This window comes from Dryas octopetala, chromosome 2 (genome assembly GCF_963921425.1).
Source record: "Dryas octopetala chromosome 2, drDryOcto1.1, whole genome shotgun sequence".
Lineage (NCBI taxonomy): Eukaryota > Viridiplantae > Streptophyta > Magnoliopsida > Rosales > Rosaceae > Dryas > Dryas octopetala.
Genome location: NC_141367.1, coordinates 24,196,793 through 24,222,447, shown reverse-complemented (window position 1 = coordinate 24,222,447; position 25,655 = coordinate 24,196,793). Strand labels below are relative to the sequence as shown.

At 36.6% G+C, this 25,655-nt stretch overlaps 6 protein-coding genes across 8 annotated transcripts; 4 read left to right on the top strand and 2 right to left on the bottom strand.

The window, feature by feature from the left end:
• Window positions 1-1,840: 1,840 nt before the first annotated feature.
• LOC147294480 (Chaperone DnaJ-domain superfamily protein) lies at window positions 1,841-7,408 on the top strand. 2 transcript variants are annotated; one of them, XM_086231574.1, is made up of 11 exons: window positions 1,842-2,057; window positions 2,815-3,740; window positions 4,077-4,206; window positions 4,305-4,753; window positions 5,034-5,114; window positions 5,208-5,306; window positions 5,677-5,835; window positions 6,017-6,103; window positions 6,347-6,418; window positions 6,573-6,904; window positions 6,999-7,408. In XM_086231574.1, coding segments are annotated over exons 2-11 (2,226 nt in total). In that variant the 5' UTR covers window positions 1,842-2,057; window positions 2,815-2,924; the 3' UTR covers window positions 7,000-7,408. The 2 variants fall into 2 exon arrangements, with proteins under 2 accessions (XP_086087699.1, XP_086087700.1); XM_086231573.1 differs by lacking the exon at window positions 6,999-7,408 and having other exon boundaries at window positions 1,841-2,057; window positions 6,573-6,908.
• A 1,558-nt stretch (window positions 7,409-8,966) lies between these two features.
• LOC147294479 (Translation elongation factor EF1B/ribosomal protein S6 family protein) lies at window positions 8,967-11,903 on the top strand. The gene is made up of 5 exons (XM_086232629.1): window positions 8,967-9,411; window positions 9,851-9,905; window positions 10,040-10,096; window positions 10,463-10,540; window positions 11,286-11,903. The coding sequence occupies exons 1-5, from the start codon at window positions 9,118-9,120 to the stop codon at window positions 11,669-11,671; spliced, it is 870 nt and encodes a 289-aa protein (XP_086088755.1). The 5' UTR covers window positions 8,967-9,117; the 3' UTR covers window positions 11,672-11,903.
• A 1,352-nt stretch (window positions 11,904-13,255) lies between these two features.
• On the top strand, window positions 13,256-14,511 carry LOC147294478 (desiccation-related protein PCC13-62-like). The gene is made up of 3 exons (XM_086233632.1): window positions 13,256-13,581; window positions 13,689-13,914; window positions 14,134-14,511. Exons 1-3 carry the CDS (start codon window positions 13,256-13,258, stop codon window positions 14,509-14,511), a joined length of 930 nt encoding a protein of 309 aa, XP_086089758.1.
• Window positions 14,512-14,818: 307 nt separating this feature from the next.
• On the bottom strand, window positions 14,819-17,523 carry LOC147294477 (Pentatricopeptide repeat (PPR) superfamily protein). The gene has a single exon (XM_086233638.1). The coding sequence runs from the start codon at window positions 17,335-17,337 to the stop codon at window positions 15,343-15,345; it is 1,995 nt and encodes a 664-aa protein (XP_086089764.1). The 5' UTR covers window positions 17,338-17,523; the 3' UTR covers window positions 14,819-15,342.
• Window positions 17,524-17,706: 183 nt separating this feature from the next.
• LOC147294476 (Rab5-interacting family protein) lies at window positions 17,707-19,713 on the top strand. Its single transcript, XM_086233421.1, has 3 exons — window positions 17,707-17,835; window positions 18,637-18,785; window positions 19,146-19,713. The coding sequence occupies exons 2-3, from the start codon at window positions 18,670-18,672 to the stop codon at window positions 19,390-19,392; spliced, it is 363 nt and encodes a 120-aa protein (XP_086089547.1). The 5' UTR covers window positions 17,707-17,835; window positions 18,637-18,669; the 3' UTR covers window positions 19,393-19,713.
• Window positions 19,714-20,226: 513 nt separating this feature from the next.
• RWA2 (O-acetyltransferase family protein) lies at window positions 20,227-25,314 on the bottom strand. 2 transcript variants are annotated; one of them, XM_086232266.1, is made up of 16 exons: window positions 24,933-25,314; window positions 24,712-24,803; window positions 24,479-24,616; window positions 24,326-24,382; window positions 24,169-24,241; window positions 23,777-23,935; window positions 23,238-23,387; window positions 22,892-23,147; window positions 22,701-22,816; window positions 22,533-22,619; window positions 22,370-22,458; window positions 22,216-22,278; window positions 21,937-21,993; window positions 21,302-21,398; window positions 21,065-21,223; window positions 20,227-20,674 (listed from the first exon to the last, which is right to left on the bottom strand). In XM_086232266.1, exons 1-16 carry the CDS (start codon window positions 24,963-24,965, stop codon window positions 20,669-20,671), a joined length of 1,632 nt encoding a protein of 543 aa, XP_086088392.1. In that variant the 5' UTR covers window positions 24,966-25,314; the 3' UTR covers window positions 20,227-20,668. The 2 variants fall into 2 exon arrangements, with proteins under 2 accessions (XP_086088392.1, XP_086088391.1); XM_086232265.1 differs by having other exon boundaries at window positions 24,479-24,619; window positions 24,933-25,313.
• Between the last annotated feature and the right edge of the window lie 341 nt (window positions 25,315-25,655).

The window sequence follows — 25,655 nt, the reverse complement described above, 5'->3', positions numbered from 1 at the left end:
TCGCAATGTGCCTCCCTCCCTAGCCTCAACAGAGTTCGATATGTTTACTTTCTTAGTTTTTAGTTTTACTCAGAAAATTGGATGTTTGATTTATGGGAGGGAGTGAGAGTGGCGGGTGAAAGAGTGTACCTTGTTTTCTACTTTGAAGTTCTTCCATGAATGAAAACATCGAAACAGATGCTATAATCACACTACACTTTACTACTTTAGAGGCACGCTAAAATTGCATGGTCCTTTCACAATACCAGAACAGTGCCTTACAGAATCTTGTGAAATAGTGCTTGCAGAAAATTGTGCCTCCTAAGGAGTGATATATTACTACGGTGCCACTAGTGTCCTGTAAGCGCCTAATCACAATAAATAGCACCTTAACCTTGAAGACAAGATAAATTTGATCCTTTGGAAATTGGACACCTTCAGCCTTTGAGCTCTTTGTTCCTCTTTTCCAAAATATAAGAGAGACTGTGGGGGAGAGAGAGAAGAGTTAGAAAATTGAATCTTTGGTTATTTGCTAGTTACTTTCATGGCATTACCAAACATAGAAATAAAAATCTTGCATTTCATTTTCCCTAAAAGAGACGTGTAGGAACCGAATTTCCAATAACTTTATTCCACGAACCAAATGGATCAAATGGAGTATTTGAGTACAATTTTGTTCACCTACACTCAGGGGCGCAGCCATTAGTTAGCCAACCTGGGCTGTAGCCCGGGTGGCCCAATTTTATTTATTTTTTTTCATTTTTTACTTTGTATTTTTATAGTTTAAAATTTAAATGATTTTAGCCCACCTTAATCTCAATCTCCAGCCCACTTCAGCCTCCATCTTAAACCCAATTATTTTTTCTGATTTATTGTAATCCTACAACTTTAAAAGCTTAGCCCACCCAAATTTTAAATCTCGATGGGCCAATAGGTTGACAGTGAGACAGGGAAAGGTCCACTTTGACATTCACATTCCCATCTCCCCCCCCATTAAGTAAAAGGAGACTCGTCGGGTAGGTAGGGCTACCTTTCAATTTCTCAATTATTTTCTTTATTAAAACAATAAATAGTACCATAAATATGTAATATAATATGCATAAAATACATCATAACAAGCATTGCATTACAAAATAATAATAAAAAACCATAAAAAACTAAATTTAAAAATAAATAAAAATGAAAAGTAATTATAAAAATATGAGTTTTTTTTTTTTAAAATTCAAAACGAAAAATACTTTGATCAGTCGGTCCACCTGTAAAAATACGATAATTCCCCGATCCACTTTAATGAGAGTGCTCGACAGTCGGCACCATCACCGAGCACTCGATATAACCCACCGAGCATTCGGTAAAATGCCATTGTGCGCTTGGAAATTGCCACTATCAGACAATGATAATCACTTTTACTGTACAATAGTAATTATTTAAATTGTAAAAATACCTTATAAAATGCCACTATGTGACAGTGTCAATTTTTCTATTTAAAAAAAAAATTCACCGAGTGCTCGGCGTAAAAAACACTAAACATAAAATAACGTGAACTTTATTTGTACAAAGTGAACCTATTCATCATTTCAACTTTTTATATGAGTTTGCTTATTATTAAATATTGTAAAATGAACTTTAGAGTAATTTATTTTTAAAATATATTTATAAAATTTAACAGGTAAAAAAACAGAAGCGGAACTGATATAGTGTAATAATCCCTTCGCATCAGCCATTCAATTTAGGACTATGTAATCCGGCATCATGACAAACTTAATCTGCGGTCAAGCCCATCCGCATTTGGAACAAGGAATTGAAGTCAGCCAAACGGGCCTTATTCAACGTCTTGGATGAGAGAGAGACAGAAACACCTCCTTCGGCTTTAGAGCTTCATGAGTGTCTCGCTGTCTATTTGCAGACCCAAAAACTCTGACAAGTATTGTATTACATGCTCAGCTCCTCCTTCATTCCCAGAAGACCCAATTAGCCAAACATGCCACTTTGATGCTCTTTGTTTCAGCTTGTTGTCTCACTAATAATTCCTTTGTGTGCCTCCATCTCATTCAAAGAAACTTGCCTCAGAGCTCCAGGTATGTCCGTACCAATATCTCTATGTTAAATACTTATCTGCGAGTGATTTTCTTACATGGGTTTTGCCCGATTTCATTGCTTTTCATCGAATTTAATTCGCTATGTGTCATTCTTGAATATTTGGAAATGGGTTTTATTGCTTTTCAAACATTTGGGGATTTATATCTCAAATGGATTTTTCTTTTCCTTTCCTTTTATGTTTTCAATTGAAACTTTATTATTTCAGACCCAAAAAAAGGAAACTTTATTTCAATTCATGGATGATGCCATGGTGTTCATGATACAGTGTTTTATAATTTCTTCGTGAGATTCTTTTTTCCTTGGCTTTTTGCTAAAAGAACAATGTAAGTCTCAAAAACTGTTTTATGTAGATTATGTTGCATGACCTTTTGGTTATTTGTTGGCTTGAAATTTTTGGGTTTCTTGTATTACTTCACCAGTTATGTAGGTTGCCCAATATTAATATGGGTTCCATTACCAATTTATGGTGAGACCTTTTGCGTGTGGGTTGCATACTGTTAATATTAATTGTACTCTTTAGTAGTACTCTAAGTAAAGATCCTATTATCAGTAAACTTGGGTAATATGGAGGTTTTATTGATATATAAGTGTCATCACCATTTTTCAGTTTGTGAAATTAATTTTTAAAAAATGTGAGCCTGATTTGCTACAATTGATGAACAGTCATACTCTCACACGTCTTATTTATTTAATGTATGTATTATCCTTATAATTGTATTTATTATTTATTTGCAGATTGTATTTCTGTCATGGAATCTAGCATGCATGGTTTGGCTGCTTTGAATCAATTATAAATGGTTTAACTTGACTTCTCCTTCAAACACTACATCAAGGTCTTTTAACTTATGGCTCGGAAGGGTAACCAACAGAAGAATGGGGTAGATCGCCATACATCAAAGCACAAAAAGAAAGGTTCAGATTCAGGGTGTGAAACAAAAGGGCATGGGAAAGAAAGTGAAGTGAAAGTTTTTCCTGGAGAAGAACTCTCAAATGATAACCAGCCAAGCAGTCCTCTTTCAGCAGGTGTGAGCAAAACCAATCATGCTGGAGATGAAAATCAAAGCAAGCAAAAATCTGGGAAGTTTTTGAGGAAAGAGAAGCAAGGGATGGATGCAATGCAGGGTCCAGGGCAGCCAATGTCTTTAGGACGTGATTTAGGAGATAGCAATGGAAATAATGAAGCTGAAAGCATAAGAGAAGAAAATGGGTCATTACCTCCGAGTGACTTACGCCGCAAACGTATAAGAAGAAAATTAGGTTGCTCACTGAATGGATGGCATATAAAAACTCTGATGGGGAGGGTAGAGTTTTCGGACAGTGTATTGATTAGAAACTTGAAGGCATCTGCATTGTCCTTCTTGAAGGTGGCTAGTGAGTGGCTGCAAAGGCACGAACCAGCGTTTCTTACCATAACAAGTAACATACTGAATGCTCGTGATTATGTCAAAACAAAGATTGAGCAGGCATATCCCATTGTTTTGAAGTGGCTTATCCAGCTTGGGAGTATATTGTTTCTTTTATCAATGGCTTGGTTGGATTGTTCTTTAAGGGGCATCAATTCCTTTCTACGCATGGGGACAACATCCTTCTTTTCAGTTATATGGTGCAGCATTCTCTCAGTAGTTGCTATGGTTGGGATGTTCAAATTTCTGATTGTCTTGGTAAGCCCTAGTATTGCTAAGTTGCTCCTAAGCGCCGACTTCATAAAAGCCAGAAATTTTTTATATTGTTCTTTTAATCCTCATAATTGGGCTTATTTTTTCTACTTATTTTTTTCAACAAAATGCATGATTTTTCTTAGTCCCTTGTCCTTTGCTCCTCTTTCGTTTTTTCTGATTGATTATGACATGTTGAGCATCCAGCATTATGAATGTTCCCTTATGAATAATTATCTGTCACAATGAGTGCATTTCTAATTAGGTTTATCTAAAGCTTTCTAAGCTTATCTGTTAATTTGAGTGTTAGTTTGTTCTCATAACTATTTTTTAAATAATCAGGCCTCAGCTGCTCTAATTGGAGTTTTCATTGGGTTCATTCTTGCAATTTTGGTGGTGGCCCTTTCTGGAGCTCTTTTCTTGTGGCTTTATGGAAGCTTTTGGACAACAGCACTTGTAATCTTCTTTGGAGGTGATTCTCTTACCTTCTTACAAGTGTAGATCATCTACTTAAATCATGCATTTTACTTCATCCAAGCTTTCTGAGGTTTAACATTCTTCAAAATTCAGGATTGGCATTCACACTGAAGAATGAACGTGTTGCACTGTTAATTGCCACTGTGTATTCCATTTACTGTGCTTGGACATATGTTGGATGGCTGGGTTTGCTGTTGGGGTTGAATTTATCTTTTATCTCAAGTGATTTTCTGATATATTTCTTAAAGAACAATGTAAATCAGCATAGAAGACCCACTGGATCCCCTGAGCAAACATCTGGAATGCAAGGTCAACCAGGCTTCTTTAATGGTGAGCAGGACGCTTCATCCTCTGAAAATGGCCCATGGTTTTCTGCTGATCGTAGCCCTGGAGTACCTTCAACCAGTGGGGCAGATGCTGAGATAACCTCTGAAGATGAAGTTGTTCGGCTGTTAAACTGTACCGATCACTATTCGGTGTTGGGATTGTCCCGGAATGAGAATGTAGATGTTTCTTTACTGAAGCGGGAGTATAAGAAAAAGGTAAGTGTTGTTCGTTGTTTTCTATAATTGACATGAAAAGGGATCTCTTCCAACCTTTTTGTAATTTACTGTTATGTTATTTTCTTGGAAGTTTCAAGATCCTATGGCCAAATATGTTAATCTATAGTCTGAAATCTGACTTTATTTTTGTGATATTTCAATGATGATTTTTATCTTTCCAGAGATTGATTTACTTATGTAGAAGTACTGTTTCTGATAACATGCTACTATGTTAAAATATTTTCTTTTGTTAAATGAACTTTTTTATATTGCTTATCAGGCAATGTTGGTCCATCCTGATAAAAACATGGGAAATGAAAAGGCTGCTGAAGCTTTCAAGAAACTTCAGAATGCATATGAGGTGAATCCTTTGATATCCCTTGAAATCTTCTATGATCTATTTGATTTGTCATTCTGATTGTAATATTGGCCCTTGTTCCTTTATCTTTTCTAGGTTTTACTTGATTCGTTGAAACGGAAAGCATATGATGATGATTTAAGGAGAGAGGAACTGCTGAACTATTTTCGTAGGTTTCAAAGTGCTTCGCAAAAGGTAATATATATCTTGTTCTCATATTTCTGGTCTGTACACTATGTTGTAATTGGCATGAGAAATTGAAATCTCTTTTGACCAATCTCCTCGATATCCACGTGGAATATGAGAAGAGGGTGAAACTTGAAAGTGATACCTGCCAATTGCTTCCCCCAATCCAAGGGGGTCTTTCCTTTCAACTTTTTCATTAACTTGGATCTGTTGGTAGAAAGTTGTGTTATTTTGGGTCCTGTAGTTATCACTTGTGCAAGAAATTTTTGGTTTGTTTTATGACTTTATCTCAATATCCTCAGGGCTGTAAATTATCACTTGTTTTAAGTTCATATACCTATATGCCTTACCTAAGCTTTTAATGCAATGTACTTCTTAGAATGGAGGGCATGGCTTGTTTCCCTCTGGATTTGCACGCCCAGACTCTGATGCTGAGGACCCATTTGGAGATTCAAGGCGAATTGCCTGCAATAAGTGCAGCAACTTTCATGTCTGGATACTCACCAGGAAATCAAAGTCTCGAGCAAGATGGTGCCAGGTTTTTCATTTACCTTTAAAGCTTTCACTGATGTTCTATTAGTTTACATTTATCAAGGTTGTTCCTAAGCATACAATGTTAAGGGTTTAGCACTTTAAAGCATGATGCTCCTTTTTCATAAAGACGATAAATTTTGTGTTTGGTGTGTTATGTTTACCTTGTGGTATTTCTCTTTTTAAAGGATTGCAAAGATTTTCATCAAGCTAAAGATGGTGATGGATGGGTTGAACAATCTTCCCAACCCTTCTTCTTTGGATTGTTGCAGAAGGTATGTGCATTTATATATGTTGGAGAAAGCTTGTTTTTAGAATTTTATGCCGGCACTTGTCTGCTCCAACTAGTTTGTTCTCTTCATATGCTATTGAATGATTCATTGTTTGTGAGTGGGAAAAAAAACCTTAAAAGAAAATGAAAAAGAATTATCACTAGTATGACTATCAAGGCTTGTCTATTAATCTCTTAAATGTGTCTAATACAAGATTATTCTTTTCAAATAATGCTGTATGTGCAGGTAGATGCTCCATCCGCATTTGTTTGTGCAGATAGCAAGATATATGATGCTAGTGAGTGGTATGTTTGTCAGGTAAGTTTATTTTAACTTGTTTCTTAATTAGTCTAACAGGTGCTTTTTGTCCTTTTGAAAAACACTTGCATGCTGGCCCATTCCACCTCCTACGCTCACACATAGGTATTGTTCTATTGAAAGTAGATGTACATAAAGCTAACGTTTGTTGCAGGGAATGAGATGTCCAGCAAACACTCACAAGCCAAGCTTTCATGTGAACACTAGTGTGACCTCTAAGCATAATACCGGTAAGGGAACAAGTTCAGGACAAAGAGGCAGTCGGATGCCAGCTTCTACTATGGAAGAGTGCATGACAGAGGAAGAATTCATGGAGTGGTTACAGAATGCAGTGCAAACAGGCATGTTTGAGAATTATAGTGCCAGTGCCTCCACTGAGAGCCCATTTGCTGCCAAATCTGGAAGTGGTTCTAAGACTAGTGGCAGCACCAGTGGCAGCACCAGTGGCAGTGCTAACAAGAGAAAGAAAAAGGGAAAGAAGCAATGGTGAGTTTCTCACTAGTCTTTTTAAGAATTAGTGAATCTGATAAAGAAAGAAGGTCCATATAATTTCAATGGTGGCCTATTGTCTTATTTTCAGAAAAAGAAGGCCTGAGGAAAGTTTGACTTCATTAATTTGTATGCTGCTGTCATAAAAAAGTGTAGAATCCCCATTAGCCTGCGTACTACAGAGTTTGTATAGGCTAGCGTTTCATCATTCTCTATCATCTTGTTATCTTTCATTTACTTTCCTTTTCATCTGAATCAACCGGTGGACCACTATATCAAGTTGAGGCAGTTATTTTTCGTGGCGGGGCAAGCAGGGGCAGGTGGCGGGTGGCGGAACATAGAAGAGACTAAGAAGGGCCATGGCTCTTGCAAACCTCTGAAAAAAAAAAAAAAAAATCAATATATGTTATAGGGAATACCAATGTTTTAACTTTGTCTTCTCTTCCCACGAACATTAACAGCTTCTCCATATTGAAATTCTCTAACCATTCAAATGTTTTATAGATTTTAAGTAGATGAAAAAATAATTTAACTACTTCATGAAAGACATAAAAGAAAGACACCAGGCCCTTTGAGCTTGTAAAGTATTTTTTCTTTTATTCTTTTACAACATTCATCTATCTGTAACAGCCTAACAGGAAATACGCTTCCACCAAATAGCTTTAATAACCCGCTCTCTTCCGTTTTAAGTAGACTCAATGCAAATACTAATGTAATACAATCAGCCATAAAGAATTAAACATCAATTAGAATAGGTATTTTTTTTTTTTTTTTTCAAGTTTAAATTCATTTAAATATAATAATTAATTTAAGGGTTTTTTTTATTTTTTTATTTTTTTAAGTCCATTATAGACAATAGACTTTTTTTTTTTAAAGGTCTACTATCAAAAAGCAATTTCCAATGCAGTCTATTTTAATAAAATCATCTAGAAAAATGCGTTGGGCTCCAAGCCTATTGCACCTAACTTTTTTTTTTTTTTTTTTTTTGACATTAGGAGAATTGCCACAGTGACAATTATTGCTATTGTGGATAGTGGCAGTTTTCATTGTGCAACACTCAAAGCAAGGCAACTTTTATAAATCTTCTGCATTTTTTATGCATAAACATCTCAACAAAAGCATAAAACCAATAAAAAACACAAAAGTTCAAGTTTTGGAATAAAAAATCTTAATTTTACCAATAACAAATAATTGTCACTGTTCAACCGTAATTATTGTCCTATATAGTTACTATTCGATAGTAACAATTGACCCATCACTTTTAGATCGAGCCCAACACTTCCATATCGCTCCTGCACTTCTAGATCGCGTCCAGCACTCCTAGATCGGAGGTCGACAAACTCTGAACATCGAGAGCGAACAAATCATATATCGAAGAAGAGATTGGAGAGAAAGATGGTTGTGGTCTCATCGGCCTTACTTGTCGGATGACGATGGTCGATCAGAAAAGAAGGGGAGAGAGAGAGAGAGAGAGAGAGAGAGAGCCACCAAATTTTTTAAAAGATAGTTTAAAACTAATTAAGTGGGTTTTTTTAGGATATGGGTAAAGTAAGTGGGTTTAATTATCATTAAGAGCCCAAAAGTGAACTTTTTTTTTGTCAGGTTTGTGACTTTGTGTCATATTTAGAATTATTATCTTGACCTAAATCATATTTAGAGAGGGGAAAATTTTTCAACAAAAAAAAAACATGTACTTTTAGGATCAATCATTTGGATTAAAAATGTAACGGAACTGATGGTACGTCTCATATTAATACAAATTCTAAATAAGTGTCCTAAACTAACACAAATTTAAACGCGTGTCCTAAAATATGATTGACCCTAAAGTACGTGTCTTTTTAAAATTTTTTTCCCTTTAGATAAGGTATGAGATTAAATTCGATTATTATAAAGTAAAAAAAAAATTGAAATTAAAATATTACAATAAAAAATAAGGTTAAACCGTTGGATCTATACTACAGAGAACTGGTTATCCAACGGTGGACTCGGATTAACTTTTAGACGGACAAAAGAAGACGTAACGTGATTGGATGCCTAAAATCTTTCCAACCATCATATACCTCATCGGCTCATCTGATTCCTCCCCGAAGCAAAAGCTTTTCTAAATACCCTCAAACTGTACCGAAATTACCAACTGGTCCCTTTTCCAGTTTCCTTCACTTGTAACGCTAATTGCATATCCGAGCAGAGTTTGCTCCAAAACTTGTTCAATGGGGGCACTCTTACACTCCTTCTCTGTAGCTCTTCTCACTCCAAAGGCTCTAAAACTGGCCACTAGAAATGGGTCCTCTCGGAACCAAAAGCCATGCTTGGAATTCGCAAATGGGTACTCTTCGTTTTCTTCTCGTAGACCATTTACCACTCAGAAGCTCTCTGTTGGACTCAGACGGTCAGTGATTGTTGGTGCAAAGAAGGACAAAAAAAAGAAGGAAGACAACCATAGCTTTGTGTCGAAACCAGATGAGGCCACGGGGCCTTTCCCTGAAGCTGTACTGCTTAAAGAGGTGACCTTTAAATTTTGTCCCAACTCCATGTTTTTTCCTTTTCTTTTTCTTCATTTAATATTATGATTCCTTTTTACTTTCTGTTGTGGTCTTTTCTCTGTGCTATTTTTGGTTTCTGAAACATAAAGAAAGTTTAGAGCAACCCCTTTACATTTCAGCCTGCAGCAGTAGAATGTTAATATCGGTTATCTGCGATAAAACTGAATAAATTGTGGTTTCAGATACATTTAAATTATTGGTTGCTGAGGGGTCCCTTTTGTTCTGTTTGTTTGGGACTATAGTGTTCCACTATTGAAGTATGAATCTTGGGTTCACACTTCAAAGAGACTAAATGAAGATGGATAAGATAAGGTTTTGAGTGGCTTAAGTTGCATATAGTATTACAGTGACGAATCTAATTGTGATTGATTTTGAGATGAGATTATGTTATGAATTCCAGAAGAAATTTCAGGAAGATGGTATGCTTCTCCCTGAGTTTGCTGACGCAGATGAAGGTGAGTGGTTCTGATTCAAATGTGTTGTAGTTGATTTCTACCTTTTAAATTTTCGTCCATGAATGCCTTTATTTCGAAGGAGGATTTTGGCCAAATGAGGATTTCAGTTTAAATTTTATTCCTTCACTATGCAGAGAAGGTCTATGAATTTCTGAAGCTTCAGCTGCAAAGCGATTTGAATGAGGAACGAAGTAAGTGTGCTTCATGCTCATTCTTCTGGCTAGTAGGATTGTCTTTTGGTTTCTTAGAGGGCAAGGTCAAGAGCTCATAAGAAATCATTAAAAATATTTAATTGATTTAATAATTTCCTAGCACTCCATGTGTGTGCACATACACCCATTACATCTATTTCTTTAGTTTGAAATCAATCTAAGATTACTATTCTGTGACCTTGTGTAATTTTTTAGATGCAATTTGGCTTAGCTTGATTAAATGGTAAAGCAATTGTTTCTTATATTTCATAGAACAAATGGAAAATGTTGTTAGTTCTTAACTGTTTAGTTTACTTTTGTTAAGGCCTGATGTTTCTTATGACTCACTCTTTTCCCTTGTTACAGTGCGCCACTATGAGGTGGTTTATCTGATTCATGAGAAGCATGTGGAAGAGGTTGGGATTGTCAAGGAGAAAATTGAAGGTTAACTATTCTCTTCCAACTCTGTTAGTAGTGTCCACATATTTACTGAACCAAATATGATAGAATTTTCCATGAATATTGATGTTTCCAAAAAAATTTCCTTTTGTACTATGATGAAGAGACACTTGAAAAAGAAGTGGAGTTGGAGTTGAAAAGAATGGTAAAGTATTCTGATGTCCGGATGCTCTGAAGTGTGATGGTGTGCCTGTTGATCTCTTGAGGGTGTTACGTTTAGCTTGCATTTCTTAAATGAGCAAGATGTTACTGGTGGGAGTACCTTGCATTCTTATTTCTTATTGCCCAACACTTTGTAATGTGTTTCTTTCAAATGTTGGTTTTTTATCACAACTTTTAAAATGCTAGTCCATAGAAGACAATGTTTACCTTTGGGAAAGAATGTCAGCAGTGGTCCTTGATGTAGTCTTTAGCAGTTTTACTTTAGGTGTCATATTTGAAGGATTTTGAAAAGGAAAGACTTTTCGTGAACTTGGATGGATATCTTTCTTTTGAATGTTTTTAATTTTTTTTTATTCAATTAACATAGCAAGCAGCTTGTGGTTGCTCCCTCCAGAACTTCCTCTACTTACAAGTGACATGACATTGCTTAGAGTGAAAAGTCATTTAGGAGCTATCATTCTACTGATGCATGCATATACTTATCAGAATTTTTGTAGATGGATTTTCTCTTTGAGTTGCAGTTGAAATTTGCCACAACATTTTACTGATTATGAACTACTTCTTGCAGATTTTCTAAGGGAAAAGAAGGCCAGGATATGGAGACTGAACGATTGGGGAATGCGAAGACTAGCATACAAAATACAGAAAGCCAAAAATGCCTACTACATTTTGATGAACTTTGAGATGGAAGCCAAATGGATAAATGATTTTAAGAGCATGTTAGACAAGGATGAAAGAGTAATTCGCCATCTTGTGATGAAGAGGGACGAGGCAATCTCAGAAGACTGTCCTCCTCCTCCTGAGTTTCACACTCTGAATGCGGGTACGGATGATGATGAAGAGGAAGATGAGGACTGGGATGGAGATGACTTTGAAGATCAAGATGGGATTATTACTGTTAACGCTGATAATGATGATATAGAGGATAGGAAAATAGTAGAACAACTAGTGTAGGAAACACGGGGGAATGAGAAGTGAGCAATCAGAGAGTTTTGCGCATTAGTTTTTGTATAAATTTAACGTTTAAATCAATAGATTTTGTTCAAGTCTGTAATTGAAGCTGACCCATTAGAGAGATAGCCATAGCACATAACGCTATATATTAATTTGTTTTTGACATCTTAACATCCGATTTAAAAATTATAAGTTTATAAATGAAGATTACATGCACTGATTCACCGTGCCATTCTATATATACACTTTGTTGTAATATATACATCATAATGACATGTGATCTATCAAATATCCACAATTTGTACCCAAAAAAACACGAAGTATCCACAATAATTTATTTCATCTGTATTTATGACGTAGAGAACCCCATTCTTGCAAACCCAACTCTCCATTCTCCCTTCATATGAATGGATTAGTTTGAAAAGAAAAAGTTCATAAATATGGATTACATACATTGACTCACCGCATCAAAATGACATGTGATATATTCGATCCACATCAAATTGACATGTGACATATCCGGTATCCACATAATTTATATTCATTAGTGTATATGACATAGACAACCCATCTTGCAGACCAAATTAGTCTGAAAAGGTAACCCATAATTTTAGATGTTATAAATAAGTTAATTTTAAATATTAAAAATAAATGTTTTTGGGAAAAAAGGCTTTATAAAATTTAAAATTCATACGTAATTGATATATGTCAATTCACCACATTAGAATGACACATGATATATACTTTATACACGTCAGAATGACATGTAATATATTTAATATCCATAATAATTAATATTCATCAGTATTCATGACGTAGACAATTCCATGCTTATATACCAAAATAGTTTATAAATTAAAGTCATAATCTCAGATGGCAAGAAAAAAAGTCAATTCTAGAATTTTTTCTGGACAAAAGGCCATACAACTTTAGTCACCGTTTCAATGCATTTATAAGGATGGTATAAAATAAAATGAAGATAAATATAATGCCAAAGTCAAATCTCATTGATAACTGATAAGGATAAGGTCAATAACCTCATTAAAGAGATTGTGAAATTAGTAACAATAACAATATTGATCCAACGAAATTAGTAACAATGTATTTGGATTCATACAAATCTACATTCAATATTTAAATCTTATTAATATTCCATTAAAATAATTTAATTATAAATCATTACCTGAAAATCCAATTATAGCGAACTTTCCAAATGGGTTACTAGTTTTGGTATCTTTTCAATTACTCCCCGATCATCAGCCACCTACCATGCATGCAAAGACAAACGTCCTTTGAGGACACAAAGCAAAGCAATATGTCATTCCATATATCCTCCTTTTGAAAACTGTAACAGCTGAATCGATCTTCTGATAAATGAAATGAAAAAAGAAAAAATAGAAACTGCTGGGGATCGAGTCCCAGCTGGCAAATCCAAGGTTTGACCGAGTATCCTCCTTCTGCCATCTAGCATTAAACTCATGCATGATTTCATGAGCAAAGGCTATATATATGAACACGTACACCCTTCAATAGTTCAATGAGTCATACATCACTGGCAAAGAAATTAAGCCCAAAAACACAAACATGGCACAATTTGCTTATACCCCCACCGCCATTGTTGCTCTCCTAATCCTCCTCCTCCTTCCACATTCTCATTCTTCTGCAGAGATTTCAGATCATGGGTCCTCACTTCCACAGTCAGATGTTGATCTTTTAGAATTTCCTCTGAATTTAGAGTATCTGGAAGCTGAGTTCTTTCTGTATGGCTCTTTTGGCTATGGCTTGGACAAATTTGATCCAAACTTAACCATGGGAGGCCCAACACCCATTGGTGCTAGAAAAGCCAATTTGGACCCCTTCACCAAGGATGTCATCAAGCAATTTGCATTGCAAGAAGTGGGACACTTGAGGTTCTTATCTTCTACCATTTTTTTCTCATTACATTCTTTGTGTTTGAGTAAATCTGAATAATTGAAACTTGAAAGGTGTTGTAGCATGATTGTATTCTTTTGTGCAGGGCTATAAAAAACACAGTAAAAGGGTTCCCAAGGCCATTGTTGGATTTAAGTGCAGCATCATTTGCAAAGGTGTTTGATCTTGCATTTGAGCGTCCATTGAATCCACCTTTCAACCCTTATGCCAATGGCTTGAACTTCCTCCTTGCATCCTATTGTATTCCTTATGTTGGTCTCACTGGGTATGTAGGAGCAAACCCCAGACTCCAAAGTGCCACTGCCAAGAGGGTAAGTTTCAAACACAATAATACCACATAACCACCTACATTAAGTGAAAAATGAATATAGATGTCATGTTATGTTATGTTGCTAGACTAAAATATAAGAACCGACATGGTTCTGGATTCAGTGTGATAACATAACATGTCAAACTGTCTAAAAAAAAATAAAAAAATTCCTGGTATATAAAGCTCCTAACATATATATATGCATGTGGGTTATGTTCAGCTTGTTGCAGGTCTTTTGGGTGTGGAGTCAGGCCAAGATGCAGTGATTCGAGCATTGCTGTACGAGCACGCATTGGTGAAAGTGAAACCCTACGGTATAACAGTGGCTGAGTTCACAGATCGCATTTCGGATCTACGGAATCAGCTAGGGCGTGCAGGTGTGAAAGATGAAGGCCTTTTGGTTCCTGAGTACAGAGGTGCTGAGGGAAAAATCGTTGGAAACGTTCTGGCTGGAGACCAGTACTCAGTGGCATATGAAAGGACCCCAGAGGAGATACTGAGGATTGTCTATGGTGGAGGTGATGAACGTAAACCTGGAGGTTTCTATCCTAAAGGAGCTGATGGTCATATTGCAACTTCTTATTTGAAAAATGCATAAAACTTGAGCAGATGCTAGCTAGTTGGGTTGCTGTCTAGTTTAGTTTACCTTGTTTAGCACAGTTTGTTCTTTTTCTAGACAGCAAATAAATGTTCTTAATGATTATGTTCAAGGAATTCGTTTTACGTTTACTTTTGTTCGCACCCTTGGATTTTATATTCAGTGACTCCAATTTTAGTAGTGAAAAAAATTTAATATCAGTCTCTAAGCTTAATGTGTTTACACTCAGACCTTAACTTGTCCAAGATTACCTTGAGGACTCCAAAACATTCTTATTATTATATATATGTTGCAACTGTTTCCAGAATACTATAACATAGCCCAGAACATGATACATTCAGAATTGTGCCAACCAGTAGGATTACAATTTCCATCCAAAAAGAGAGAAACTATGTAGATTACGTGAAAAAAGAAAGAAAAGGGTAGTAGTACGTACAACAAGAACACAAAGAGTGTACTTGCAATGACCCCTTGCAGCTCTTAGATCCAGCATTTCTGACAAACGTGTTTCATTGAATTTTTCCCTTTAGCTCTTAACATATACATCCATCGGATTTTAGGCAATGCAGAGACAGTCTTAGTGCAGAGCCCGTACTTGCTGCTGCCAGAACCATTTGTACTTCAAGTTTCCATGGTCTTCAAGGGGCTCAATTGCCCTTACAATGTCATCAACATGTAAGCAGGACTTTAATGTATACCATCTTTCTAAGCTAGCCCCGCGCATATGGGTCTATTGACCACGACATAAAGTGTAAGCAAACAGGAGATCGCTGCATATGCTCAAACTCAAAGTCAATGGTTGGGATAATAAGAACACAGAACTCACATTTATTATTCACTGCGAACTATATCGTCCAGTATGCGGATTGGCCCCAAATGGCCTAAACTGCTAAAGAAACACCGCACTAACACATTCCATGTTCCAATGTTGGGGAAGATCCCTTCACTTACCATCTTATGAAGATAAACCATGGCTTCATCTAAACCTATGCAATTACAAATCCCCCACAGAAGACTGGTATAAGCTATTACATCTGGGTGCCACTCCTTTGCTGCACCAATGCTGTTGAAAAGCTGAATAGCAGTCTCTATCCTACCTTGCTTACAATAGGCATGTATAATTGTGTTATATGTGATGGCATCAGGCTCTGTTCCCCGCACCAGCATGTTGCCGAAAATCTGCATAGCCTCGTCAGTCATTCTAGCATGACAAAAACCATTCAAAATGGTATTGTAAGTTACCAAATTCAGTTCCATACCCCTTTCTTCTATCTCCCTAACAAGTCCAAGTGCTTCTTCGAATCTGTTCACCTTAAAGAGGCCATCCAATAACTCATTATATGTTGTAATGTTAGGAAAACACCCATTTCCCCCCATCTTATCAAGCACATTGACAGCCCAATCTACTTTTCCATCAGCACATAACCCTTTGATAAATGTGTTAAATGTAATTGTATTTGGAGGACAACCTTCAGCTGACATATTTTCTACAAGACATTGAGCATGGTTAAACATATAATTCCTGCAAAGAACATCCACCATACAGGTAAATGCTATGACATTAGGACGGCAACCACGGGACATCATATTGTTCCAAGTCTCAGATGCACCCGCAAGGTTACCAGCTTTTGCAAAGCCATCAATAAGAGTGCTATATGTGGTCACATTTGGAGGGCAGCCATTTCTTTCCATCTCATAGAAAACAGATACAGCTTCACCCATATTCCCATTAGAGCAGAGACCATGTATCAGAGTAGTATATGCAAAACTATTGGGCTCAAATCCCTCACGAATCATGCGCTTCCACAAGTCATGAGCTTCATACACTCTCCCTACCGAAAAATAACCCTTTATCAAGGAAGTAAAGGTGTGAACATTGGGGCTACATCCTCTCACAAACATTTGTGCCAAAACTGCAAGAGCAGACTCAATGTTCCTCATATCAGAAAGAGAGTTAATAATCGTTGAGTACGTAATAACATTAGGGTCTGTTCCCTTATCTGCCATTTCAACCAACAGTTCCAACGCCTGCTCAATTTTGCACTCTTTGCATACCCCATTTATCAAAGCATTATAAACAGCCACAATGGGTTCAAATCTACCAGCAAGCTCCCTTGCTTCCTCTACCTTCCCAAGCCTGCACAAAGCAGACACTACAGTCGTATAGCTCACCACGTCTGGAGAACATTCCTTATTCGACATTTCCACAAGCAACTTGCGAGCACCATCCACCCTATCATTCTTACACAATGCCTTCAGAAGAATGTTATACGTATACACATTCGGCTCCATCCCATCTTTCTTCATATTACTATAAATCGGATTAATCATCTGAAACCTATTCTCACTAAGCAAAGCATCCAAGAGGTGATTGTAAATCTTGACTGTGGGTTTGCACCCAAATTCTTTTATCCTATAGAACATCTTCAAGGCCTGCTCGGCCAACCCAGCTCGCCTATAAGAGTTTAATACACTTATGAACAAATCCTCAGAGCAGCTAATTCCCTCCAGTTTCATTTGGTGCAATAGGTATTGCAGACCATCCATTTCACCTTGGCTCCCAAGCTTCTCAATCATGGCTTGGTATGTTAATTGGGTGTGTTTGAAAGCTCTTGAATTGGCAATGGACCTAAAGTAGTCTAATGCCAAGGCCATGTTGCTCTCATGTTTTAACCTCTGTAACACATCAGACTCTTTGAGAAGAGCTTGATTGGGTTCCAATCGGGGTTTAGGGTTTAAACTGGGAATTGGGTTTGTGTTGAGCGCAAATGGGATTAAAGGTTTGTGAACTTTTAGCAGTAAGGAGCATCCGTCTTTCAGATACATTATAAGAATAAGCTCAAATTCAGCTCATGAAATAAACCAAAATCCAGACCCTAGCTAAAGCAAAGTTCATGAATTTGGCACTGGTGAACAAAACAACAACTAAGAGATCAAACCTTTTGTACGGAAACGCTCGCTAACTAATCAAAGTTGAAGAATTTGAAGGTTTATTAGGGTTGGTGTTGCAGACAATTGTTCAAGTAGTTCAAGTTCAAGCCCAACTGAACTGAAGAAGAGGAGGACAGAAATGGAATATCATGTTCAGGAGAGGGGCATCATTGTCTTCTCCAAAGTTTGGGTAATATTTATAGAACTAAGAAAATTTGGGAAACTAATGTAAATATGGTAAACTTTTGTGGCGAAATATGAAAATTCACAAAAAGCTATCGGTGGGTCAGACTCAGACACTCCAATTCGGACCCAAAAACCCAATTTGACAAATACAAAGCTCGTTCAGCAGACTGGAAGAAGAACAGGCCTCCGATTGCTCCTTGTTGTACGGTACGTCTCTGGAATCTTTACTTCTTCAATTTTGTTATTTTGTTTTTGACGAATTCTAAGTTATGTTATATTCAGTTCCCAAATTATAGATCTTGCACTCTCTATATTGCACTGAATCTGGAGCATGCGGAACCAGATTTCTTTTATTTTTATTTTTGTTTTTCTGAATATGGACGTGGGTTTTAAGTTTTTCAAGACTTCATAGTAATAATTTGAAGCTTGTGTGATTCTATTTCTGTTTCTATATAATTTCTTGATGTTAGATGTTTGTGATTAACTTCTTTGTAGTCTGGTCACTCTACTATGATCATACTAGAAGAAACCTTATACCTAGAATCTCCCAGACAAAATGAACCCAGTTCAATTGCTGCTAAGTCATAGATATCAAAGTTATGGATCTTTGGTGATGGGCAATATGCAAACTAGTTTAGCTGATTATGTGCTGTTTATATGTTGAAATCTCAATAAGTTAATTCATCATAGATCTAATAGGAATCTTCTATTTGATTGCAAAAGTTCATTCAACCCCATTTGAATGAAGTTTCAGATGTGTCATTCCAGTGAGTTTAGGAAATACCAAGGAGTTCCATACATTGTGTTCTGAAAGTTGTGTATATTTGGCTTCCTTTACAGTTTCACCTGTTTGAGTTCCTATTCTTTTTCACTTTTACGGTATGGTTTATGTTCGTTCAGACTATGCGCTCCATTGAACTTCTATTGGTTAGTTATTCCAATGACACTAGGCTGATGGATTGTAGAAAATTAAGGAATGGTTCATTTATTTTGTCTTCCTTTCTTCAGAATTTGTATAGCAGCTCACGGAAAGCAGAAGATATGGGTGGACATAATGACTCAAGTGCGTCTGGGAAGAAAGCCAGTGAGGCCATAAATGATGTACCAACCCTCAATGCTGAGAGTATGCAAAGTAACATGAAAGTTATATATTACAGGTTTGTTTTGACAACCTTTTTAGGCCATGAATTAATTCTACTTTATCATGTGTTCTTTATGTGGACTTGTCAAGCCTCAAAGCTTGCTTTCGATGTAGATGCTATTGTCTTTAAGTAGCAAATCTGTGTGTGTGTGTGAGAGAGAGAGAGAGAGAGAGATTGTTGGGGGGAACAAAATGTTGGGAGGGATTGTGGTCTCCAGGTTTACTCATGGATGGTTACTATATGATATCAGGCTCCTGTAACAAAATGACCTTTGGATTCATCATAATAGTACATGATAAGATGTCACTGCAAAATATTTAATATTTTTGAAGCTCTGTGTTGATACTAAAATGTCATATTTTTTCCCTTGTGCAGCCGAACATTTATGTCTATCATCGGTGGGGTCATTGCTGGAATTTTGGGATTCACGGGCCTTAGTGGGTTTATTTTATATTTTCTTATTATGGCCATCACTTCTGTTGGACTCATTGCCAAGGCAAAGTTTTCAGTTCATTCATATTTTGATAGCTGGAACCAGATTATACTCGATGGCTTTCTAGGCGGGCTTCTGTCATTTGTGCTGTTCTGGACATTTGCTTATGACATTGTGCATATATTCTGAGGGATTATCTGTGACATCTCGAACAAAAGGAAATCCTGTGTTGCTGCTAATTATTTGCTATATCAAGAATGGAGTGAATCCGCTGCTGCTTCCTGCAGTGTAGTCTTTTGCTGCCCATTTGGAGATGACCTTAGGTTTTTTTGTATCAAACGAATGTCATTGTGGGCTTTGTCCACCTCTATCTTTCCTCATGAACGTTTTGTTTTAGGTCATTGTTTATGAAAGCTGTTTTGCTCTTTGGATTACGTTCACAATAGTTTTCTTTTAAACAATATGAATGTTGGTCAAAGGTAAAGAAATGAAATTTTAAATATTGAGGCTGGTTTGAGAGTGGAACTGTAAATTTTAATAGGAATAGGCCAATAGGGTCTTCTACTTATGTTTTTATATGTGTCTATTGTATTTATGCCCCAATTTTGTTTAGGATTTAGGATTAAGTGTTTTCGGTTGAAAATATAAGTAGAGGAACTAAACTCATTTTAATGAACATTGTTTCTATTTAGGTGCCATAGTACCAGCTTAGAGAATTTAACCACCTAGTAGGCAGTAGCATTATTAAGCAATTCAGTTGTTACTGCGTGCCTTGCTTGTGCTGCATTGAGACTTCACGGGTGAGAGCTCTTTTTCTCCTCCTGCCCAACCTCCCACTCCGACTCCAGCTACTCACTCCCCCACTCTCTTCCTCTTTCTCTTTCTTCCTTTTCTCTCAGAGGATGGTTGGAATTGGGAGCACTTCGCCAGTGCCCTCCAAGAGGAGAGGGGAGGCACCGCCAGTTAGGTTGCTGCCTCTTGTGGTTTTTCTTTTTTTAATTTTTTTGTTTATTCAAAGGGTAAAATAAAAAAAAATTGAGTATAGTAATAAATTTGAGAGTACCAACAGACTCCCAAATAAAAACCATGCTTTCAAGTATTTATGTAACAAGAACGTCAATTGGTGTCTAAGACACGTTTGACAAACTCTTGGATCATTTTACTATAGTTGTAGCAAAAGTATAGTAAATGTATGGCAAAGGTAGTAAACCTCTTGGTTCAAGGTCAAATTAATCACCCACCCTTCCCTATACAATTTGTCCCAACATCTAATACTAATACAATGATCGGCATTTCCATTAATAACCCAGCGATAAGCAGCAGATGAAATCCATATCTCCTCCATCGGGTCTCTTTGTAGAGGAAAAAACTCTTGCAGTGGAACAGTGTTCTCCCACATTTTCACAGAAAACCAATTCAAAAGAAAGTGGCCCTCTCTGTACTATATCTTTACACATTTGAATTCTCAAACCTGTGGAGTTTCAGAATATAACAAAATTTCAGAATGAAATGACAAACCATATGACAACTTTCAACTTGCAGATGCTGATATAGTAGTGTTCAAGTTCATTGCTAAACCCAGCCCAAGTCTAAGTGCTCAGTTTCGATGGAAGTCATTCCTTGCCAATTGATCTTCCTCACAGAAAATATAGAGTACATATCCCACCATCCTACTTTTTTATTTAAAAAATCGAGATAAATATTCGGATGGAGGGAAACCACATGCCTCCCCAAAAGTGGATCATTTTCAAATTCAAGGTCAAGGAATGATTTCCACGTAAACAAATGAAGCAGTGACACTCATTTTGAAAAATGTGAGCCAACTCAGACTTGATTAACCATTTCAGAGAATAACCCTTACCAGCAACTGGGGGAGTTTTAGGAAGACAAATGAGATGGAGTATAATGCACATGAAACTGCTATGGCTGTAACAATGTTGTTGACAAGGCGCTTGTCATCTTTACTGGGTACAAATGCTATTTTCAATGTATTTGTCAGGTCAAAAAGTCTGTAAGAGATCTGCAAGCAAGCCAAAGTTGAAGCATGAATTAATGCCAGATATTTTCTATATTACAGCGTATAACATCATTTACTTACTGCGACATATATGGAAGAAGTGAGCATGAAGTTCAACATCGGGTATTCTGGGATCATAGAAAGCAACAACTTAGGCTGAGCATCAGGAACACCTGATCTGCAAGTTCTCATAAAAACCAAAATAAGAAAGGTATCCTCCATGCCCAAGTATAAGTCTGCAAATGTAGGCATAAATATGTATACAATACAACCTTCCCTTAAACCAAAAAGAACAAAAAAAATGTAACTCAAGCAGTTCTCAGTGACTCACTAACCCTTTTTTATTGTTGACTAACAAAAGGAACTATTTGAAAATTTTGCATTGTTCAGGGGGGACACTGACCAAATTAGAAGTTGAGAGGGGATATTAAACTGGTCCCAAAATTCACTGTAAATTGATGATAATTTCAGCTTTTGTTAACATTAGGAAACATTTTTCCAGAAAACAAGGATAACCTGATTACCAGGAGCAAAAGTGAGCAGCCTGTCCCTTGCAATTAGAAATTTCGTTTATACATATGTGGGCTAAGGCTAATATCAGCTAGTTTGTCATTATGTGTGAACTGTCTTCAGCAAATGACTGAAGCATAAAGTGAACCTATGTTATTAGTGAAACCTTAAAAGTGTTGCAGGAACAATTATGAGCTTTAGAATACCTTAACCAGACGTGGAACTGCAAGATGTAGGTCTCTAGTGTTATCTTTCCGAGCCATCTGGTAAACCAAAGACAATATTAGGAAAAAAAAAAAAAAAAACAGAAGTTTTAAACACCAGAAGAATCTTTAAGAATTACACAAATTGGTGTAATTTTTAACTAAATGGTATATGCAGCAAATGATATGACTCTAATATTTGTTTCTTTTCAAAAAAAAAAAAACAACTCTATTTATTGAGAGAAAATAGATTAACAGACAAATCACAAAACGAGCACTCACGCAAAAAGGGTCAAAGAATAGCTGCGGAATTGCTGTGTGACATTTCGCAAACATATGTAGACCCTGATCAACAAGAACGAGATGCTATATTAGTAAAAAGCAAAAACTTCCGAACAGTCCAATTTGTCATAAGATTCAAGGAAAGATATCATACGTTATAGGAATCCATGAGGTATAAGGATGGTATTTATTGTAAGTAAGCTTGTCCATCTTGTATATATACTCAAACCACAGATATCCCACCTAGAAATTCAGAATGCATCAGAGATGAAAATTTAAGAAACAGGATTTTTCTGAATATATGAGAATTATAATACCGTTAAGGATATCAGAGAAACAGTTGCTTTGATTGATATTTTATGCTTCCATTCTGATTCCTCCAGTTTCTCCATCCACCTTTCAACCTATCAACCCACCAGACAGATGTAAATTACACTAAAGATAAAAATGGGTTGGAAAATGGACAGGTTTTAATAAGGTCTTACAGTTGGATGATAGTAAGCATATATCATTCCAATTATCCATATGTATCGATCAAGGCCCGAGCGGAAATGCCACTCATGCAAGAGGGGTAAATCTGGTTTTGCAGGATCTGTGTAGGCTGCAATTTTAAGGGATTTGGGTTAGTGACCTGCAATGTCTTGAAATGGAAATTAAAGCTTAACCAGTTACTTACAAAGGAGGAATGTAAGTGGGCTCCAAAGCAATTCAAACACTCCAGGTATTTCCCATACCAAGATAACAACAAAGAAGCAAGCAGCTATTTTAACAGCTATCACTGACCCAATCTCATTATACTTGCTCAGAGTAGCAAGCGCCCCATAAACCATAAGAGTGAACAGAGTGTGCATGGGACAGATGTAGTAAAGCACATAACTGTTATTAAGGACAACACAGCAAAACAATACCAAGAAATTAAGCCGCCACATCATCTGCTCAAACAAAAGTAATGAGACAAGTAAGATATATGCTAATTCTGACAATTCACACATGTAATCTTAAAGATCTAGCGAGCTGCATACCTGTGCAAACCTTGCTAGGCTGAAATCTTTCCGTACATAATAATAAGAAAAGTTTCCAAATCCAGTCATCCAGACATATGCAGCAATGAAGACTCGGATTGCATTATAAATTTCTGATGCAGCAAAATAGTGGTACAACAAAAATAACACCTGTAACAAAGAGGAACAAAGAGTAAGACCTCAATGATGGATATATACTTATACAATGCCTAAAGAGCAAGTGTTTAGAAATCCTCCATGCACTTTGACACTGTTTAACTTATTGAGCTGTAAATGAAAAGAGTATACACGGAAAGCCAGATGCCTTGTACATGAGAGAAGCATGATTTGGTGCACAAGCACCCAAACCTAAAGGTTTTTATGTTGGACATGGGTACCCAAATCAACTGGCCAAAAAACTTATAGGTTTTCTAAAATCAACGATCTTATTAATAATAAACAGGCATACTTCATAAAGGAATACAAATAGAACAACCGCATCCAGCTGATCTTATTCATAATAAACAAGCATATTTAGAAAAGAATACAAATAGAAAAACCTGCATCCAGCCTTTCCACTCCTCAGTTTGATGCCTATTCAAATAAAGTATGGATTTCCCGGTGAGTGGAGACTTCTCATTGTGTATTGTGAAAGAAGTCATTGCCGAAACAATGATGAGAAGGAAGTAAAGAAATATGAAAAGATCCCGATTGTAACTCTGCACAAACAGAACACAGTAAAGCCTTATCATAAAAAGATATTTCTAAGAAATAGCAAAATTAATAAAATATTTCACTAGTACTTTCTTTCGTTAATTTTTCATGTCTTACAATTCAAATTAGCCTCTTATAATCAAATATTTGTTTAGACGCATTGCCTCATTAAAAATCAAGCGTGCCGAGAATAAATAATGAAATGTTTAACACAACAAGATTAAGTCATCACCGTTACCTTTGTTGATGAGTTGAAGAAATCCGTACGATCGCATAAGTAGAAGTATGCTAAAAGGAGACTAAATTCAGATCTGTAAGAGAGGAAAGAGAGGCAAGGTCATCATTCTAATACACCAGTAAAGAACATTTCTCGATTTGATCCATGAATAACTTACATTGCTCTGAGCGTCAACCGATTTTCAAGCAAGAATGACTCATCCATCAAAATGAACCTAAAAACAGGTATAATAAACATAATAAGCAAAGGGCATACAAAAGCAATCATAAATTGACAATTTAGAGGTCCAATGAGTGTCATTTATAAAGACCTGAAAATAGGCGAATAGGCGGATGAAGTTCGAGCTTTGGGAGAGGCAGATTGGAGACCTCCTCCCTCCAATAACACAGCTCTGTCATCTTCTTTAACGGCTTCCTTGGCCACTTCAACCAAATTCACATCAGAGTGCCTACTAGTATTCATTCAGCACAAGCATAAACAAACAAGTTCATTTTGAGCATTATATTATTGAAGTTGATATAGCGCGAAAACTGTTGAACTCACAATTTGGAAGAGAGTGAATTCTTCTTGTACTCCAAGAACTCGGAATAAATCCAAGCTGCGACGATAGGTATAACTCCGAGCAATAACGAAACCTGCAAAATCCATCCAACTAAAACGATTACTATTCTGGAACAAAAATCAGCGACGAAATCCACAGCAATTCAAAAGCGAGAGCACTGGAATCGGAGCAAGATCTGGAAGAAGCTGAAGAAAGCGAGTACCTGGCCAGCAGTTACAGGGCTAGAGATCATCATTTTGGCGAGCCACGGATCAGTGAGAGAGAGAGAGAGATCAATGAGCAAGCATTTCACAGATCTCGGATTCGCTCAGAATCTGAATCCAAATCTAAGTCTATGGGTGGAAGGAATGTAATGTATTGTATTGGTAATATACGCCGCGTTACAGCGAATTAATTGAAGGAGCGTCGGAGAAGGTGAAAAACGAGTGCGGAACAGAGAGAGAGAGAGGGACGGTGAGTTAATGGGTGACAACCATGTATAATTTGTAATTCTGATGCTTTCTATTATTTTTTTCGCAGGCTCTCTTTCTTTGTTAGTTTGTTGGTTGACACTTTGAGAAATTGAGAAATCTGGTTTTTTTGTTGTTTGTTTTTTGTGATAGCGCCATTTCTTCTAATCATGATTTTGTTTAAATCATTTCCTTATTTTATTTTCTCTTTCAGGGGATGGAGCTCGGCCACTCGTTTATTGGGCGTCGGATCAAAATCCAACGGTGTGGATTGGGATTGGGATTTTATGAGTTCTGAGTCTTCTGACATTGACACATTAACCTTGCCTCTTTTACTCTTTACTTACTAAAATTTTCTTCATTTTGTTGCAAGGATTTCTTCTTTATTTTCCTTAAGGATTGGGATAAACTCATTTCTGTGCTTATTAGTTTTGAAATGGAGAGATACAGAACACCAAACATGTCACATCCAAATT

What these genes read in the sequence shown, in the direction of transcription:
- RWA2 (XM_086232265.1), bottom strand. Translation starts at nt 24,965, where the DNA reads ATGATGATCTCTAGCCCTGTAACTGCTGGCCAG. An exon ending in CCCACTTACATTCCTCCTTT is followed by an intron (nt 22,817 to 22,891) that starts GTAAGTAACTGG and finishes TTAAAATTGCAG; the next exon opens with CCTACACAGATCCTGCAAAA. An exon ending in TATTCTTTGACCCTTTTTGC is followed by an intron (nt 21,994 to 22,215) that starts GTGAGTGCTCGT and finishes TTGGTTTACCAG; the next exon opens with ATGGCTCGGAAAGATAACAC.
- LOC147294477 (XM_086233638.1), bottom strand. Translation starts at nt 17,337, where the DNA reads ATGTATCTGAAAGACGGATGCTCCTTACTGCTAAAAGTTCACAAACCT.
- LOC147294478 (XM_086233632.1), top strand. Translation starts at nt 13,256, where the DNA reads ATGGCACAATTTGCTTATACCCCCACCGCCATTGTTGCTCTCCTAATC. An exon ending in CAAGAAGTGGGACACTTGAG is followed by an intron (nt 13,582 to 13,688) that starts GTTCTTATCTTC and finishes TCTTTTGTGCAG; the next exon opens with GGCTATAAAAAACACAGTAA. An exon ending in AAAGTGCCACTGCCAAGAGG is followed by an intron (nt 13,915 to 14,133) that starts GTAAGTTTCAAA and finishes GGTTATGTTCAG; the next exon opens with CTTGTTGCAGGTCTTTTGGG.
- LOC147294479 (XM_086232629.1), top strand. Translation starts at nt 9,118, where the DNA reads ATGGGGGCACTCTTACACTCCTTCTCTGTAGCTCTTCTCACTCCAAAG. An exon ending in AAGCTGTACTGCTTAAAGAG is followed by an intron (nt 9,412 to 9,850) that starts GTGACCTTTAAA and finishes TATGAATTCCAG; the next exon opens with AAGAAATTTCAGGAAGATGG. An exon ending in GTTTGCTGACGCAGATGAAG is followed by an intron (nt 9,906 to 10,039) that starts GTGAGTGGTTCT and finishes TTCACTATGCAG; the next exon opens with AGAAGGTCTATGAATTTCTG.
- LOC147294476 (XM_086233421.1), top strand. Translation starts at nt 18,670, where the DNA reads ATGGGTGGACATAATGACTCAAGTGCGTCTGGGAAGAAAGCCAGTGAG. An exon ending in ATGAAAGTTATATATTACAG is followed by an intron (nt 18,786 to 19,145) that starts GTTTGTTTTGAC and finishes TCCCTTGTGCAG; the next exon opens with CCGAACATTTATGTCTATCA.
- LOC147294480 (XM_086231573.1), top strand. Translation starts at nt 2,925, where the DNA reads ATGGCTCGGAAGGGTAACCAACAGAAGAATGGGGTAGATCGCCATACA. An exon ending in ACTTGTAATCTTCTTTGGAG is followed by an intron (nt 4,207 to 4,304) that starts GTGATTCTCTTA and finishes TTCAAAATTCAG; the next exon opens with GATTGGCATTCACACTGAAG. An exon ending in AGCGGGAGTATAAGAAAAAG is followed by an intron (nt 4,754 to 5,033) that starts GTAAGTGTTGTT and finishes ATTGCTTATCAG; the next exon opens with GCAATGTTGGTCCATCCTGA.